The sequence below is a fragment of the Ambystoma mexicanum genome, chromosome 6q (assembly GCF_040938575.1).
Source record: "Ambystoma mexicanum isolate Mex_15411 chromosome 6q, UKY_AmexF1_1, whole genome shotgun sequence".
Lineage (NCBI taxonomy): Eukaryota > Metazoa > Chordata > Amphibia > Caudata > Ambystomatidae > Ambystoma > Ambystoma mexicanum.
In genome coordinates this window covers 1,561,830,309-1,561,850,022 of record NC_090937.1, presented here as the reverse complement: position 1 = coordinate 1,561,850,022, position 19,714 = coordinate 1,561,830,309, and the positions used below count along the sequence as shown (strand labels likewise).

General features: G+C 46.8%; 1 protein-coding gene across 1 annotated transcript in view; it reads right to left on the bottom strand.

Moving 5' to 3' along the window:
* The window catches only part of TEX261 (testis expressed 261), a 124,374-nt gene that overhangs the window by 63,422 nt on the left and 41,238 nt on the right, over positions 1 to 19,714 (bottom strand). Inside the window, exons 2-3 of the mRNA XM_069632267.1 lie at positions 19,320 to 19,399; positions 13,016 to 13,169 (exon numbers count right to left, since the gene is read on the bottom strand). Coding sequence (XP_069488368.1) covers positions 13,016 to 13,169; positions 19,320 to 19,399 — 234 coding nt within the window. The remainder of the gene's footprint in view (positions 1 to 13,015; positions 13,170 to 19,319; positions 19,400 to 19,714) is intronic.

The following is a 19,714-nucleotide window of genomic DNA, read 5'->3' as shown; positions in this document are numbered from 1 at the left end:
TCCTAATGGAGGTGATAGCTATTAGGAAAGCAGTCTTAAGAGTGAGGTATTTAAGAGTTGCCTTGTGCATGGGTTCGAAAGGAGTGCCCATGAGTCTAGAAAGTACCACGTTTAAGTCCCATCCGGGAGCTGGGTTAGCTATCGGGGGGTGTATTCTTTTTACCCCTTCCATAAAGGCCTTGATAACTGGTATCTTCCACCACGAAACTTTAAGTTGGGAAGTGGTGTATGCAGAAAGTGCCGCTAGGTGGACTTTAATGGAATTAAACACTAGACCTGAATCCAGTAAATGGGTCAAGTACAGAATAATGTTAGTGGCAGAGCAGTCAACCGGGTTGATGTTCTTACTTCTACACCAGATGACAAATCTTTTCCACTTGCTAGAATAGCAGTGGCGAGTATTAGGTTTTCTGGCTTCCCTGAGGATGTCCATACATCTCTGAGGGAGATGTAAATGTCCAAATTCTATGATCTCAGGAGCCAGGCTGCTAAGTTCATGGTCTGAGGGCATGGATGCAGTGTCCTGCCCTTGTCTTGTGACATGTTGTACGGGCAGGGAAGTTTCATTGGGGGAGATAGGGACATCTCCATCAAGTGAGCGAACCATGGCTGCCGGGCCCACATTGGGGCTACTAGTATCATGGTAACCTGCTCTTGGTGCATCTTGTGCACCACTTTGTTGAGGAGGGGAGTCGGGGGAAAGGCGTAAACAAATTTCCCTGACCATTGAATCAACAGACCGTTCCCCTTGGACTGGTTCTGGGGGTACCTGGAGGCGTAACTTTGGCATTGTGAGTTCTCCAGGGTTGCGAACAGGTCTATTTCCGGGAAACCCCATTGCGTGAAGACGTCTAAGACAATGTTTTCGTGTAATTGGCATTCGTACTCTTTGGGTAGGGGGAAGTCTCTGCTGAGTTTGTCTGCTAGCAGATTGAGTTCCCCTGGTACATGTTGTGATAGTAGGAACATGTTGTGTTTGAGAGCCCACTTCCATATATTCTGGGACAGCTTGGACAGTCCTGGAGAGTGAGTGCCCCCTTGCTTGTTGAGATAGTGCATGGCTGTGGTGCTGTCTGTGAGGACCATCACTGTCTTTCCTTGTAAGTGTTCCTGAAAGGCTTTCAGTGCTTTGAACACTGCTAATAGTTCCAGCAGGTTTATATGCTTGGATGCTAAGCTCGGAGTCCACACTCCGTGAGCAGTCTGATGGGATAGGTGAGCCCCGCATCCTGTAAGGGATGCGTCTGTGGTTAGAGTGGCTTCCACTGCGGGTGTGGCAAATGATTTCCCTAATAACAGGTTTTCCTTTGTCCACCACCGTTGCGAGAGAACCAAGGCCTGCGAGACTACCACCAGATCGTCCCATTGTCCGCTGGCCTGACACCACTGGCTGTAGAGCCACTCTTGCATTGGGCGCATGCGCAGGCGCGCGAGGTACCAAATAAATACATGACGCCATCATCCCTAGCAAGCGCATTGCTTTGCATACCGTCACCTCTCGACCTGCCACATATTGGGGGATCAGCATGTTTTGGACCCTCTCGTTGGAGGGGAAGACGAGGCCGTCCTTTGTTCGAATTAGAGCCCCTAGGAATTGTTTGATTTGGCTGGGGTCTAAGCTGGACTTCTTTTCGTTGATGGAGAAGCCCAGTTGGGACAAAAGGTCTACGGTCCTTTGGGTATTGGAGAAGCATGTTTCGTAAGAATCCCCTGTTATGAGCCAGTCGTCGAGGTACGGGTAAACCGGGATGGATAATCTGCGCAGGTGGGCCGCTGCCACTGCCAGTACTTTCGTAAATACCCTTGGTGCAGATGCTATCCCGAAGGGTAGTACTCTGAACTGATAGTGTTTGTTCTCTATCTTGAACCTGAGGTATTTTCTGTGCGCTGGCAACATTAAAATATGAAAGTATGCATCTTTCATGTCTAGTGTTGTCATGTAATCCCCCTGTGATAACAGTGGGATTACTTCCTGCAAGGTCACCATACGAAACTTTTGGGGTTTGACAAAGTTGTTCGCTGGGCGAAGATCTAATACAGGACGCATGGTTAAGTCCTTTTTGGGTACAAGGAAGTACACTGAATAAATACCTTCCGTTACCTGAGATAGAGGGACAGCCTCTATAGCTTCTTTTTTCAGTAGCTCTTCTACTTCTTGAAGAAGAATAGTGAGGTGTTCCGGTGTCATGCGTCGGTTCCGTGGGGGTCTGTATTTCGGGGAACCGTTGAATTCGATGCAGTATCCGTGGGCTATGGTGGATAATACCCAGCGGTCTGACGTTATTCCCTCCCATGCTGAAAGGAACGATGTTAGCCGGCCCCCGACCGGTGATGCATGGGAGGGGACCCGAATCTTTGGGTCATTTGTTGGTATTGGGCGTGGGGCCTTTTGGACTGGAGCCGCGCCCTCTTCCTTTGCCACGACGTTGGCCTCTTTGACTGAACTGGGTGCTTTGGTTAGAGGGCCAGTTGGTAGCAGAGTAAAATTGTTGTTGGCTTTGCTGCTGGCGTTGGCCACGAAAGGAGCGTCTATTGCCATAGCTGCGTCTGTTAGGTGGCCTAGAAATTTGGTCAAGAGTCTTGATGGTATCAAACTCCTTCTTCGCATGTTCTAGGGCCTCACTGCTTTCCAAACCCAAGTGTTTGCTCTATGGGCTTATTTATTAGGGAAGCCTTGGTTTCTGGCTTAAATCCCGAATTGCGCAGCCAGACATGGCGTTTGAGAAGTATTCCCTGAACCAGGGAGCGGCCAGCTGTCTCTGCGGCATCTAAGGAGTTCTTTATGATGCCCTGGTTTACAAGTGGTCCCTCTGATATAGTAGCCAACAGGCGTGAGCGCCGGGGTTCTGGTGCGTCCTCTGCTTCGCTGCGCAGCTTGCTCCACTGTGCATCTGCGTAGCTAGCTAGTAGGGAATTGTTATTCGCGATCATGGTTGAGAAGGCGGCGGATGTCGTGATTCTCTTCCCAAGTGCATAGAGCTTCTTGCCCTCTTTGTCAGGTGGTGCCTCACTAGTAGATAGTGGTACCCCCGCTCTCTTTCTTGTGTTAGTCACTACCAGAGAGTCCGGGATAGAATGTCCCCTGATGTACAAAGGGTCAGAAGACGAAGGGCTGAAGAGCTTTTCTATCCGAGGGTTGACCCCTCTGACTAAGGCCGGATTGGAAAGGGAAGGAGTTATTCTTCTCTTTATAGAAGCCAGGAGCGGAATGGACTGGCTGACCGGGGCTTTTTCTTTAATAACCTTTTCTACAAAGTCTATGTCCGGAAGGGTCTCCCCTGTGTCTATTTCAAAATGCGCTGCTGCCTTGCGCAATAGTGCATTAAGTGAAGGCTGGTCATCTATGGGGGAGGTGTTCCCAATAGGCGAGTCCTTGGGAGGAGAAGGATGAAAGACATCAGGGTCTGAGTGCACTGATGGGGATTGCCAAGGCTGCACTGATGGGGAGTGCCAGGGCTGTGAGGTAGCTGTATCTTCTTCAAAAGCTCCTGCGCTAGTGTAAGGGTCTTCCTCAAACCTCTCCTCCTCAAGTTCTCCCTCTCCACCTAAACACTCATCTTCCTGGAGGTATTGCTCCTCTTCAGTGAGGTCATATGCATCTGTAGAAGGGGTAAACAGCCTAGGAATCTTGACCCTACGGTCATCCTGGGTCCATTCTCTTGATCTTTTGGGTGTGGGTGGGTTTTGGCTACCCAAAAACCTCTCCATCTTTTCCATACAAGAATGGAGTCTTTCCAGGGTCTCATGGGGAACCCCTGAATAGTCTAGAGGGGGGAAATCAGTGTTTTCGGCTTCAAAACGCTTCGAACGCTCCCACAACGTCGACGAAAGGTTTCCGTCGCCCTCAGAAAAGCCCTCCGGTAGTTCAGAAGTGCCTTTAGATGGATGGGGCAGTTCCTGGCTACTCTTGTGCTTTTTCGGCGTTTCTATATCCTTGGGTGCGGTATTCGACGTCTGTTTCGTCGCCCGCTTACGTTTGTCCTCGGAAACAATTCTCGCCAGACTCTCGACGACGAGTTCGTCAGTCGAGGGTTCTGGAGTCGGCGTTGCCTGCGTTGCGCGTTGTTTTTCGACGGCCGCTCTATGGAGCGTTACGTCGGATGTTTCTGGGGTAGCGCCCGTATTAGATAAAAGCCCAATCGCTGGTCGCGGCTGCGTTTGCGGGTGTGGCTTGAGACCCTTGCGGTCTGAGGTCGACGCCGGAGTGCTCTGCGTCCCCTTCGGCGCTGGTGGATCCTTCGTCCTGGACGAAGAAGAGCCGTGGGTTGTGTGCTTAGGCCTATGGGGTCTGTGTGCGTCCTTGTCGCCGGGGTGTTCATCCCCATAAGCAGGGCGTGAGCCGAGCCCGTCGGGGCCGGGGACGGACGTCGAAGAGCGCGAGCGCTCCTTCTGGGGGTTAATGACTTCCGTAACGGACGTCGAGTTATCACCCTCCTCGTCACTTTCTGTAACAGCGGCGGCGGGTGAGGAAACTGACTTCAACATCGCGTAGTCCGCCCACCTCTTAATTTCCGTTTTTTAAGAGTTCTTGGTTTCAAGAGCTTACAGGCCGCGCAGCTGTCCTCTTTATGATCGAGGGGCAAGCAACGATTACAGAGCTTGTGTTTGTCCTTCCAAGTGTATTTGCCCCTACAGCGTGGGCAAAACTTAAAAGGTGTCCTCTCCATAGCTGAGGCAATAAAAACTGGTGATAACAACCCCAAGGGAAAGATAGGGGAGAAAGAAAGACATTCTCGACGAGAAGGTAAAAGTTTGAAACCCCCACTCTCCCTACTGTATGTTGGCCGGCGAGGCCTGGCCACGTGTTCGGCAGCGCCGAAGGATCTCCTCCGTCTCTTCTTGTCCGTCGAAAAACTTGCTCGGCGGAGAAACAGCTTCACAGCTAACGTCGAGGGGAGGGATCTTTAACAATAAGTATATATCAAGGACTGAGGTCCGTAGTAATTGTTTAGCAATGTCTCTCTAGGAGCTCCGCGTAAGGCGACCCCCAAAAGCACATAGAAAAACACCACCTACTAGACCAAGCTCAAGTAGGTTTCAGACCAGCAAGAGGAACGGAAACAGCACTACTCTCCATCTGGGCCGCTACTCTCCATCTGGGCCGACCTTAAAACTAACGCAGACTCACACAACCTCAGCCCTTATTCGACTCGACCTCTCCACAGCCTTTGACACAGTTAGCCATGACACCCTGACCAAAAGACTAGAAGACATAGGCATAACAGACACAGCACTACTCTGGACTAAATCATTCCTAGAAAACAGAACAGAAACTGTGTGGATTAAACCCTTAAATCCACTCCATGAGTTAACGACTGTGGAGTACCACAAGGATCCTCACCATCACCACTATATTTCAACATCTACCAGACTCCGGTCATCAGAATCTTCAAAAAATACAACATTATTTGCTACAACTACACCAATGACAGCCAAATCACCTACAAAATGATAGACAACGAAGAGGATCACTCAACTCTAATCGACTGTCTGAAAGAAGTCTTCAACTGGATGAATGCCAACAACCTAAAAATCAACCCAGGAAAGACCAAAATCATGATCATATCCAAAGACCAAGGGAATGACGCCGCCATTCCATGGCCAACAGAAATGGTAACTGCACCAACACCATCTAAGGTAGTAAAGAATCTGGGAGTCCTGATGGACAACACCCTAACCTTAGAACCACAAATAAACGCAACAGTTAAGAAATGTTTCTTCCTCCTCCACACAGCAAGAAGAATCCTACCTTTCCTCTACTTCACGCACAAACACTCACTATCGTAGTCCTCATGTCAAGAATCTACTATGCAAACAGCCTCTACCCCGGAATACCTCCTGAAGAAGCTACAACGAATCCAAAATGCAGCAGCCAGACTACTCCTCAAACTATCCAGAAGAGAATACATCACTCCTGCCCTAAAAACACTACACTGGCTCCCAGTAAAACATCGCATCACCTTCAAAACCATGTGCATAACACACAGGGCAATCGGAAGAAAAGGAGCAGAATTCCTTCACAAGAAAATCACAGTCTACAAACCCAAGAGGCCCCTCCAACACAGCAACAAAATCCGCCTGGAACTAAAACCATACCTTAAGAAAAAACTTGGAGGCACCTCCTTCTACCACTTAGCTGCAAAAACCACATCTCAAAAGAGATAAGAAACACGGAAGATCACCACAAATTCAGGAAATTACTAAAAACTTGGCTCTTCAAGACCACAGACTCAAACTGAAAAACGAAACAGAGAAAAAGGATTGGAAAGGATAATGACAGCCCAGAACCGACCGGGTAGCTCCCGAAGTACCAGTACGGATGACAGCAGATAGACTGAAACACATGGAGACCGAGCCAACTACCCCAGACAATCCCACCAACAACCTCACCCCCACCCCCTTAGTTGCCACCAGGTACCAAAGTGTCAATGGAATTGTCGAGACAAGGACAATCACCACACTAGCTGAGTGGTGGATATTGGCAGGTGCACTGGCCCCAGAAGTAGGAAGGGAGGACAGGTGGGGTGGTGAGGGAGGCTGTTTGAGGTGGGGGACAGATGTGAAAGGGACATTGAATGCAAGATGGGCCCAGATCAGTGGCGCGTCAGGAGAGTCTACACAAGCCCTGTGCCTCAATTCAGGATAGAGATGCCAACTAACCAATTCCACTAACAATTTCCCTCCTCTGCACACACCTCTCAAACGCCGAACAAACAACCACAAACCTATAGCACAACAAACCGCACAAACGTCACAACATTGCAAAAACACTACAAAAATCACACAGACTCCCACAACAGTACACAACGACTACCGGCCGCAAACACCCTAGGCCCAGCAAACGGACCCACCGGGCTGAGACCGCCAACAGCACATCACTGCTCTCTTGCACTTTTCCTGCTTTCTCTCACTAACCCACCCTCCCTCCCTCTTTCAGAACCGCCACTGCGCCAGTGGACCACTTCGGTGGTGATAGTGCGCGTTACAAATGTCCTTTAACATTAACATATAACATTAAAAGACTTGCTCTTTATTTTGAACATACACGGAGGAAACCAACGCTCTTGTCCAAACCACCTCCCTCTTCTTGCCGGGGACCCTTGCGTCCATGTCCCTGTCCCACTTCATCATATATTTGGGAGGTGTTCTGCATTGTCTTTTCCCAATAGCTTACATATTTTGGGTATGATGACCTTTGTACCCTCAGGTGTCTTAGGCATTGTTCCAGACAAGGCATGTAATACACACTGCCTCAACTGGAGGTACTCCATTAAGTGAAAATATGTAATGTTGCCATTTTTTCTCAGTCTCACAGCGCCAGCACAATAATTAATCAAATACTGCTTACGTTGCAGACTTATTGCAAGAACCAATTTACAGCCTGACACGTGTTTCGAGCAGTCCTTGCTCTTCCTCTGAGGCTGGTACAAAAAATTATATTCATGATAAAACCATTTTTCCAATCAAAACCCGCAGACTAACTATGCTGCATGCCCGCACATTACCAACTCACTGCCGCTCTCGTCCAAGAGGTAGGTCTGCAAGAAATGGCCTGGATCCGCTCAATCCTGCAAGCAAGAGTCACAAGAGTATTCTCAGATCAGGCCTGTGCAGCTCCCGCCACCATCCACTGCGTTGTCCCTCAGGGATCCTGCATCTCCCCCCCCACTCGCTACAACATTTTCACTAAGCCTCTATTTGACATCCTGGGCTCCATTGGCATAGCTTACACCAACTATGCTGATGACATCCAAGTCCTATTCCCACTCTTCGGTAACTACGAAACTAACGCCAAGGCCCTCAACTCACCGTACTCCACTATTCAGGCCTGGATGTCAGCCAACCATCTTTGCCTCAACGGCAATAAGACTGAAATCCTCCTAGTAGGCTCCCAGGAAACCCTAAATAAACTTACCAACCAATAAATCGCCTTTACAATCGATAACCCACAGATCCCAGTCTCCCCATCGGTCAAAACCTTAGGAGTTTACCTTGATGCCACCCTCTCCATGTGACGTCAAGTCAGCGCCATCGCCTTCTCAACTGTCTACTACACCAAATTGATTAATACAGCCAAGCCATTTTTATCCACCGAAAACTGCCTCACCATCGCCAGAGCCATAATAAGCTCAAGACTGAATTACTGCAACATCCTCTTTGCTGGCACTACATAAAAAAAAACCTAATGAAACTCCAAATAATCCAAAACGATGCACTTCAAGCTGCTTTCAACATTCCCAAAGGAGAACACATATCTGCCGCAGACGCGAAGAACACTGGCTCCCCATCAAAGAACACGTCCCATTCAAAACTCGCCTCACGCACAAGTGCATCACTCACACTGCTTCCCCACCCCCACCTTTCCTCGAAAGTAGTGATAACGGGCTCCAGACCCACGAGAACACTATACTCCCACTGACTCATAATCCCCAAGGTCAAACGAGCCAGAGCAGGTGGTGCCAGCTTACCTTTCATTGCTGCTAGACTATGGAACTCCCTACCACTCACCCTCAGAAAGGATCCTCCCACCCTGCATCCCGCAAAGCACTCAAAACCTGGTTGTTTAACCTCTGCTCGCACCCCTGATCTGTACCTCACGCCTGCATGCTACCAATATGAACCGTGTTCACCACATATGCATGTCATACACCACTGTAACTGCTTCCTGTACTGTAACCAATTAATCTTCTGTTTATATCTTCAATACGTTCTGTATGTACCACTGTAACTAAGGAGCCTACTTACCCCTGTAACAGCGCCACAATGCCTGCAGGCTGTTTGTGCGCTATACAAATAAAAAAATTAAATAAAAATAAACCTTCTGAATATTATCAAAGATTTGGTGGCCCCCTGACAAACCTAGATTGGTCCGAGTGTATAATCGGTGGTAGCACGCACCTTAGAGTCTGCTTGCTAAAATAGTTTAACATCCAGATTCAGCAGCGCACTCAGACGGTATGAGTAGCAGAGATCTGGGTCTTTCCTGGGTTTGGGTAAAATGCGGATTACTGCCTCAGTCTGTGAGTGAATTGAAGAAGTCTGGCATGGGGGATTAGAAGGTACTACTTCCCTCTGGAACATATTATTCTAGAAAACAGGCATGTCCGGCAGTCTAGTCCCAGAGTTTGGAAGAGTCCAAACCCACACTTTGTTTAGGGGAGATATTCGACATCCCAGCCTATGACAGGTACTCCCTGCCTAGTATTAGCCTTGGTGCCTTCTCAGGAGTAAAGGTTCTTGTAAAACAAACACCTTTTTAGATTTAACTAGCAAAAATTATCTGTTCGCCAAACGGGTTCTGTAGACAGACATGAGAACACTCATCAATTGTTGAAGATCAATGATCCTGTAGGTCGCTGTTCTGATTCACTCATCGCTTGATGTGCTTTGCACCCTGAAGTAAACTGCACTGAGAATGGGTGTGTGTGGCTGGCTGACATACCCTGCAGCAGACGTTAAGGTGAGGCGAGAGTTGGTGTGCTGCTGCATACTGGGACCTTCTGTACACTCTCCTCGCCGGTCGCCTCACCCTGGTGTAGTGCAGTTCATTGCGGTGCAAATATCTCAGTAACCGTACATACTAGAGCCTTGAAAAGTGGTTTTCGTGGTCCCGTAGGGACCTTCAGTTTTGTTCATGTCGAGACCAGTCCTTTGACGACCACATTGATGTTTCGCCGATTTCAGGCAACCTTCTCATGTGTGAAAGTGCTGAAATCCGGGGAAATGGGTGGTGTGTCCAAATGCCATGTACCAGTAATGTTCAGAGGGTCCCAACAAGTAAATATGCAAAGTTTGGTGCAGATTGGTGAAACAATGTGGACTTGTGTATAAGGAACAACGCTTCGCCAAGCCACAAAACCATTCATTTTGACTTTCATTAATATAGATAGGGACCTCTCCACTATTAGTGTTAAAGAGCGACGGGCGCATTTTTTAGCATCCATACGCTTCTTAAAAGTCCTGTGGCCCACGCGCTAGCGACAAGCGCCTTAAGATTCCACAAGCTTCCTAAATGTCCTCTGTGACCCACCCTCGATACGCTGCATCATCTCGGATAGTAACGTCTCAGCAGTTAATTTCATAACTTGTGTTAGTTTGCACGATTCAGCCAACAGTTTTCCCTGTTATCATGAACTTGTCGCAATTGTTAGGAGAGATGTGATGGCAAATTCTCAGCAAATAATTCTTGAATGTACTCCTTAACCTCCCATACCACTTCCCCGTCCCTTAATAAGCGTTGTGGTAGCGAGAAAATCATGTCTTAATCTAGCACAAAGTCAACCGAGTTGTGCCGGATAATGCTTGAGAGACTGGATGTGACATAGTGGATTATCGTGAAAGAGGAGTGTGGGAGGTTACATGAAAATGTGATCTCCAAAAAGGCCCTTCAGCACCATCCCACAGAGTTGCTCCAAAACCAAGCCCAGGGCAACTCATTCTCTGAGGGTCGCACCTCTCAAGTGATCCAATTCTCCTCCTATCACCACCACCTAATGTGCCCATCTAGTCAACTGCCCGGAGTTCGAAGCATATGGAGACACCAACATAAAAGCTCTGCCCTGTTGGTGCACTTAAATATATCTGCTCTCTTTATCCACCAGATTGTCTTCCACCTTGAATGGGACACCCTTCCAGATGAGGCCTGGCACCCTCGGATGTCTTCACTGTCAAGGAGGCCTGAAAGATCTGATTGCACTCTGTATAACTCAGTCAAGGTTGATCTATTTTCCGTAGGTGGGTCTCCTGTATTAAAAAAAGAAAAAAGAAAAAAAACGATGTCTATGCTATCCTACACATGTGTATTCAATAGCCTGCCCCCTCTTGTTGGGAGTTGTTTAACGCCCCCTAATGTTAAGAGCCATCTGTAAGGGGTATTATTCTTCTGGAGATGTTCTGTTGAAGGGCGAAACTCCATTCTCTTCATTAGGGTCCTTGACGCTACCTCTTGAAAAACCAGCATTCTGCACCCTTTGGATTCCACCCCTTTTTTCCTCTGGTTACCCACAGGGTTTTTTTCTTGGAAAGGAATGCAGGTTCACCAGGACGTCTCCTGACCTGGCTCCTATTGGTCTAGCCTTGGGGCCCTCTCTGTGCACCCTTTCAATGGAAAAGTCCAGGACATGGTAATCCGGGAGGATGGAAGTGCAGCGTGCGGTCACAAATCCCACCTACAAATAAAGTTCCTGCAACACCCTTTAAAATCTTTGATGCAGATGCACAGCTCACTGGAGCGATTTTCCAGGTCCTTGCTGCTGTTCAACAATAGGATAGCCATAGGCTGGAGAGCCAAGTGGTCCCCTTGAGATGCCCAAGACCCAAGGGGACCACTTGGCTATCTCATTGGAAAATTCGACAATGAGACCTTCATTTGCAGAGATCGTCTCCCCCATAGCCTGCATCTCTGTCTTCACCCGCCCCATGAATCTTTTAAGCTCTTATTTCTATGGAGATTTTTTTGTTCGCTCATGCAGTCCTTGACATCTTCTCTTGTAAACTGGGACATGGTCCTCTCCATTTTTTCTGCACTCTCCTCCACTGCAGCTTTTTTCGGTGGTTCTGCTCAGTTCTTGAGCTCCTGGGTTTTTGATGGGGTTGGCCAATAAGCTGTAATTATTACTATTACCCAACTTAAGGGAAAGAATGAAAAAAACATGTTTGAAATGGTGAAGCTGTGACATTGATGCACATCACATGTGAAGAACATGCAGAGAGTCCAGTTGGTGCATATTTACAGTGTCACATGTTTAGGTTGATGCAAATTAAGCACGCTGTTTTAGCTGCGTGTCAAATACAGCTATCAAATCCATCCTCCTTTATTTTATTAATGATAATCATTTATGTAGGTCTGGATGAATTGTATTTGTAAATATGAAACATGGCACACAATTTAACTTCATTTTAAGTAGAAGTGTGGCGACTGTATTTACTTTGGGATATTTATGTAGGAGGCCACTAATTTACCCAACACTAGGTTTTCAGGGGTACACGCTTTAAATACCTCCTGCTGGGGTAATGATGTGCCAGGGTCCCTCCACAATATGTTGTACCGGTAAACTATATCACATGAACACGTTTCTAGATAAAAGTCCTGTAAGAGAAACAGTGCAATAGGGTGGGAGAAGAACAGGTTTGCTTTTGCTATATTGGTGATGTGAAGCAGATTGGAGAAACCACGGCCTGATCCAGGTAAGCATCAATGTGAAATCTTTGATGATATGGTGATGCAAGATTACGTCCCAAGAAGGTCTGGCTGTTGGCCCATTAAGGTGTGGAGGAAACATCCTATCCTGCATGGGCAGCCTCTAGCAGGTTTGTCAAATTGAATGTTAAGGAGATGATACATTTCCAGTGTACCTGGAAACCTGCTAGATTTTAAAGGTTGCGTGGCAGGATGTGGTTGCTAGCTTAAAGGTGTGTGGTGTCAATCAGGGAATCAGGATGAGAGTTAATTGGAAGTCAACAAAAAGTTGCAAACATCAAAAAGTCAAACTACAGTACAGCACAAGCATTGCCATTTTTGCAATGTTTGCACATGTCGCATAAAATAACAGCATAGCACACCAAGGCAAAACATAACATTGCATATGGAACAATGGCGGTTGGGGATAAAGGTCCATGTACATCGGTACTTTGTCTTTTGCTCCGACTCCAAGTAGATACACTATACAACTAAAACTGGCGAGTGGCGGGTGGTGGCGATCTCGCTGCAACTCCCTTAGGCAGTTTTTTTGGGATGGGATGACATTTTAGGTTGGGAGATGGAGCTCCAAGGGATGTGAAAATTGAAGGGTCCAGTTCTCCTTTCTTAGAGCATTATTACCTGTCTATTATTATTTTCCTGAACTGGCAGCATGAAAAAGTAGAGGAAACTACTGCCAATAATAATGAAAGAAGAAGCATTACTCTGCAAAGCCAACTGCACTCATTTCTAATATTAGCTCACTACTTCTACCTTCTGTTGTCCTGACCAGGAAACCGGCAGCACACCATGGTAGTGGCTTTCAGAGACACTTACCACATGATAGTATGAAGTTCGGCGACGTCAACATGATGAATGGGAACGTCCTCAGTAAACCAAAATACACCAGGTTTGTGAAGAGCCCAACTCCCACCATTAATGTGGGAAACCTCTCAAAGAGGTACAGGCATACGAGCACTCCTGTGGAAAACTAAAACAAAAAAAGAACATATTAAGCAATTTTATATGCGAGCATGCTGCCAGTCTTGATTGTCCACGTTTAAGTCCAGCAAGCGCGAAAGCTTTCCCAAATGGAAAACCACAGAAAGCACCTTTTAGAACACATTCTATGTCAAGAGCGGAGGCTCAGATTTGGCTTTCTCTTTTACTTTACTTCTTAAGCAGCTTTAACAAAAATCAATAATAAAACACATTAGAGATCACACTACAAGTCTCACTTTAAGGTAGTATAGGGCATTATTGGTACCTGAAAAAAAAGACACCTAATAGACTTGCACCAATCCATAATGGTCTCTGTATATTCTCAGATACGTAATCTTTCTTTGCTGCTTGGGCAGCGATTTAAGTGCCCGATGACTCTTTGTAATTTCTAGGAGAGTGTATCGACTGCTTTTGTTTCTCATTGTGTGGGTAATTTACTGCGTTATCATTGTATTGAGGAGCTACGGCAACTGGAGTAGCACGAACAAAGGGGGAGGGGTAGCACGGTCACAGAACAGAGCAGTGCAATGGGACTGAGTAGTTCCATTACTTCCTCTCTATCATCCGTGACCGGAATTGAGCAGACATTTATCTTTATGAGAAGCACATTACCTCGCGGTGCAGGCTCGTTCTCTCCGGAGCAGATCAAACTTTCTCCAGAGCACAATCAGTAGATAGTGTGCAGTGTACGCACAGCGCCCTTGCATGCCATAAGAGCTATAGCAGCTCAATCTGACGGGTGCACTCCCAGGTAAAACCTGTGCTGAATGATCTCTGGTGTGTCTCTGAAGAAAACATTTATTTTTATGGGTGACAGGCCCACTTTCCTGTTTAGTATCAAATATAACCTCCCCATTATTTAATCATGTGTTCCTCCAGTGCAGAAGGGAAGGCTGGTGTTAGCCAAAAGCTAAGCATGACCGAGTTGCTAACGGCGGCTCTGGGAGCTACCTTGGGGCAGGGCCCACAGCAGATTGGACTGATGGAAGGCTGGTTGAAGTTTCTTTCCAAGGCTTAGAAGAGCTTAAAGGGATAAGGGAACAGGGGAGAGTAAAAGGGGGAAGGAAAGCAGCCCGCATGGCACAGGAGGTCCAGATCCCCCCCCTCCCACCTGACAAGCCACAAAAGAAGGTGGCAAGAAAAGGAACGTGGAGAGCCAGAAGCCTAGCAGGTGGCAGGAAAGGTCCTCCACTAGCTCTGACGAGGGGGATGTCGTTTGGCAGAATTAATACTATGAAGAGGAGGTATTTTCAATGTTATCCTCAGACGAAGGCCAGGAAGCGCCAAAAAATAAAATAAAAGTTGGATAAGGATTCATGGCTGGGAGTGACGACTTCGACCCAAATGCATCGATCCATCCTCTGTCTTCTGAATGGGAGCCACCAAAAAATATAGCAACCTATCTTAAACACCTAAGGAGGCCAGGAGCAAGTTGAGGGCGAAATGCCCAAGACCACACCTCCCTGAGGGGGTGGTCGCTGATACTCCTGAAATAGACAGAAAAATGGTCACGTTCATGGTGAAGTATGTGAAGGATGTGAGGAAATTCCTAGATGTTAGACATAGTAGGCCCGCTCACGAAAATATAGCAGATGGGACGAAGAGGCCTGTTAGACGAATAAACCGGTACACCCGGATGGGCTCAAAGGGCAATTTGTATGTTGGGTAACGCCAACTGTGCGATCACAATTGAAAGGAGAAGATCGCTACTAGTCAACATAGACCCTAAACTGAGCGAACTAGCTTCCTCAGAATCAGCAGCCACAGCGAAGGGAAACTTCAGAGATTCCTTCATTACGGTATTAACAAAATTTGCAAACTCCTATGCGGCACCCAACAAAGCACAGGCGTCGCTGAAGAGTGTTTGGGAGGCCTGGTAGAGGTAGGGGGTCGCTCTACCAGCGGTTCCCATATAATATGCCCTACAGAAATAGATCACATTGGAGAGAGCAGGAGGTGGAAGGCAAACCATTTCTTCCCCTCCAGGGGCAGAGGAAGGGGCAGTGACTGGCACAAGGGGAGCACCCACAGAATAACAGGTGAGTGAGCACCAGCGCACTATAAGCGTAGATGTAGAACATCTACAGTTGAGAGGTTTAGAGCACAAGGCGGCCATAATGCAGGTAACAGACTCCCCAATAGGGTTCATAAACAATATGTTTCTAGTTATAGGGAAACAAGTAGAGACCGATCATCAATCAGAAAGGGTTGATTGAATTTGTGATTCACAGACATTTCAAAATAGAGGGGGATTCACCTCCTAGGGGATATTTTATTTATTACAGGGAGACTGGCCAGCCAGGATAGACATCAAGGATGCAACATGGAGGGTATCAGGTAATATTATCCCCACCAAAAATATAACCGTATATATGGTAGTCAGGAACGGCCAAAGGCGATATTTTTAGTGGGGATAATATTTGGGGTTATTGGGAGCGGGGTGTCCATGCCTTAATATCACCACAAAAATATGGCCATATTTTTGTATGGCGATATGTTTGCAGGGAAACTAACACATGGAACCACATGAAGGTGCCAATTGCAGCGGAACACCAGAGATTCCTGAGATTTATCTTTGGGGAGTCAACATGGGAATTCTGTTGCCTACCTTTCGGCCTGGTTTCGGCACCTTGGTGTTTTACCAAGTTAATGAAACTGGTGGTAACCCACCTGAGAGAAGGGTATCAGACTCATAATATACCTGGACAACAGCTGCATAGTTTGCCAGGACAAGGAGATTACCGGTCCTACAAAACAATTCCCCGAGAGCAGCACTAAACATTCCAATATCCAGCCACATTTCGACTCTCAGACGGAAGTCCAACTGGCTGTCGGTGTGCCATAGACTAACTCTTTGCACACTGGAAATCACACACAAATGCTGGTTAAACTCGGCTCCTAAATACCCGTCAGATAAATTCTGCAAATACCAACCAGCTCGGCCTACCAGATCTGTCCATGCCCACTGCCTCTCAGTACCAAGGTTCAACCTATAAACTGCGGGTGGAGCTAGCTTCCCAGCTCAAGCAGCCAACTGTTGGAATTCCTTGCCTCTCACCATCAGCCTGGAACCCACCTCCTTTGCTTTCAAAACCAGAGTAAAAAGCCGGCTTAATGATAAGCCTCTCCTTTTGATGCCACTGCTGTTACGCCGATGTTCCCTTCTGATTTTTATTTATGATGCCTTTGTCCATTCGCTGATGTACTCATCTGATTTTTACCTATGATGTTCCAACTCACTTGCTCTTACATGTAATGTTTGTCACCAGACCTAATTTTAACCATTGGTCGCCCTGACGGCTATCCTTTATATATATGCCTGTAACATTCAAGATTTTCCAGCGCCCAATTACCTCAGGATTTGGCGCGCGATACAAATAGAAGTACAGACCACCACAGAATTACTGCAGAATCTAGAGTCTCTAATAAACTGGGAGAAATCCAGGGTACAACCGGATCAATCCATGGAATTAGTGGGCTTTGTAGTAGACACAACCCAGGGGTGTCTCAGCCTGCCAATTGCAAGGTAAACAACATCAAGAATCCGATCAGACACACTCAAGGAGGAGGTGTTACAGGAAATTGCCCGATTGGTGGGTTGTCTTGCTTCTTCGATTCAGCCATATTCCAGGACCTCTACACTACAGGGCCCTTCAGAGATGAAAAACACACAACCCAGAAGGGACGTGCATCTTACGAATCAAAAGTCCCAAACAAAGTGGTGTGAGAGGAGTTGGAATGGTGGCTACATCACATGGACAATTGGAACAGGAGAGCTGTATTTGGCTCTTCCCCAGACCTGATCACAGAATCCGACGGCAGCAGATGGGGAGCTTGATGCGGTGACCTGTCGACAGGGGGCAGGTGGTCGGTGCAGGAGGTCCTTACACATCAATTGCTTAGAATTACTGGCAGGGTCCTTTGCAGCGAGATGCTGGACTCCGGAAAGAGCACAGTGTTGTGTGCTACTGAAAATGGAAAATGTGTCAGCAATCAGATATATAAACAGACTGGGGGGCACGAGATCCAAGATGTTGGCAGAGATGGAAAAGAAATTCTTCTAACTCTGCCTAAAGAGGCGAGTCTCGTGACAGCAGAGTACCCGCCGTGCCACCAGAACAAGTTAGCCAGCTGGGACTCTGGGTTTTTCAAGGACGCCAGAACCTGGACGAGGAGGTTTTCGATGGGGACCATGTCAGATCAACCATTTCGGATCGAGGTTGAACCACCAACTATGTCTTTTTTTTTTTTTAACCTGGAGGACGAACCCTGAAGCGGAAGCAACAGATGCTTTCCTCCAGTCATGTGAACAGGGCATAAATTACATCCCTCCCTTAGCCCCCCCCGTTTCAACGATCACAAGGACTCTAGCCAGGCTGAGGAGGCAGAAAGCATCCCTGATTTCGATTACTCTGTACTGGAGTGGAGTGGAGTGGACACGCTTGATTCCCCAGTCTTCTGGAGTTGACACCGCAGTCCAATGTCTCTCCCCAGGCGGGACTCCAGAGAAGGCTCGCACATCCACTAGTGCAGACAGACAAACTCAACCTGATCACGTGGGTGATTTCAGGGGAGCTTGGGTTAGGCTAGGCTTATCAAACGAGGCTGAGCTCATCAACGAATCTTGGGCACGGGGAACCCATAGCGCATATAAATCTCCAAGGGCAAGATGGAGTAGCTAGTGTATGTAGAGGGACATATATCCCAATGGAACAGATGTGGTCCACAAAGCCAATCTTTTAGCCCTTATGGCAGCGCAAGCGAAGGTGTATAGGACCATTAAAAACGGTCCAATCGGCTATCTCAGCAGGCCATCCAAAAATTGAAGGGGTTTCTTTAGAGGGAACACCCTTTGATTTGCAGACTTGACAGGAGTGAGACTGACGAGACCTCCCAGGGAGAAATACTCTCAAATATGGGATACCGTGGTGAAACGGTTTCTGGCATGGCTGGACAATTCAGAATTATGTAGGGAAGCTCCATCTTCTAAACTGAATATGCTGTTGTGCCTTCTGTCATGTAAGAGAATGTCAGATGTTAGAGCACTATAGGTTAACAAGAAGTGTGTATCACCGAATGGGGCGACTCATCTCGAGAAGGACTAAGACAGAATTATAATCTCTTATGATGCATTCCCTTCTCAACCTAAAATATGTCCAGTTGGCAGCATACGAGAGCATTACGAGGGACGTGAGACCGCCAGGGGTATCGCAGCTATTCATAGCCTAATGCAAGCCTTCTAAAGCAGTGGTACTGGCGGCATCTGCCAGATGGTTAAGAAGGGTGATGGTACAGGCCGGCATTGATGTACTCCGTTACAGCGCACATTCTGTGAGGGGGAGCGATAGCCACCAAGGCCTTCGATGTAGAAGCCAGACTGGATGATATAAGAGCAGCATATTGGTCAAATTAGTCTACTTTTAAGATGTTTTATTTTAAAACAATTGAGAGTATGGAATCATTGGTGGTAAGCTTTTAACAAGCAAAACTAAATCGGAGTCTCCGGTCTTGACACAGATCTGGTTCAACACATTTGTTCCAGAAAGTCATAATTCTATTAGACACTGAGGCAAAGGATTATCCCACCCTTACAATCGTAATGATCATAGATATATGTTGTACGTGATGTATATGAAGTTATGCTTGTAATGGTGTTAGATGTCGTCATGATACGATTTTCCCACCCGCTGTTTCTCAGTTCGCAGGGTGCGATTTTCATGATAGGTTGAAAAACATTGCAGTTTTGCGTTTACCAGTTGGGGCGCAGTTTCGAATCAGCAAAAGAAAGGACGTATCAGAGGATCTACAGTGTTTAAAGACAGACATTTATGGATTGGTTCAAGTTGAGCACGTATTTTTTCAGGGACCAATAATACCCTACCAAAGCCCCTGCCTAAAGTGGAATTTGTAATCTGATCTTTGTTACTGTGTTTTATTATTGTGTTTTGTTAAAGCTGCTCGAGAAGTAAAGTAAAAGAGAAAGCATAATCCTTCGCCTCTGTGTCATTACTAGAATTATGACATTCTGGAAGGTATGGACCTCAGTAGGGCAGTCATTCCTTCACTGTGCAAGTAGTGGCTCAATACTGTGTGCCACAATGGCCCATGTAACCCAAACAGTTCAGGCGTGCATACTCACCCATATCATATATTTGATAATTCGGCTTGTGGCTACAGTGTATTCTTCTATTAATTCTGCAAGGTAATATAAACCAGCCGCTAAGAACAAAAAAAAACAATACTTTTAAGAGCATAAAAGTGAAATCTGGATTTTTAGTTTATAATCATTGATCCCAGATACTTATCAATACAGATACATGCTCAAAGAATCTGGGTACTTTTAGGTCCGTGTTAATTTGAAAACATACACGCACAAAACATGAAATGGAAAGCAAGGTGAAGACCAGGACCGTGGATCGTATGGGTGGGTTGAGGATAGACCATGGGAAAAACAAAGGTTGCAAGCTACTAAGCAGGAATGAAAAGATACTCACCACCTCAATTCTATCCATATGCAGGACACCATTTCTTACT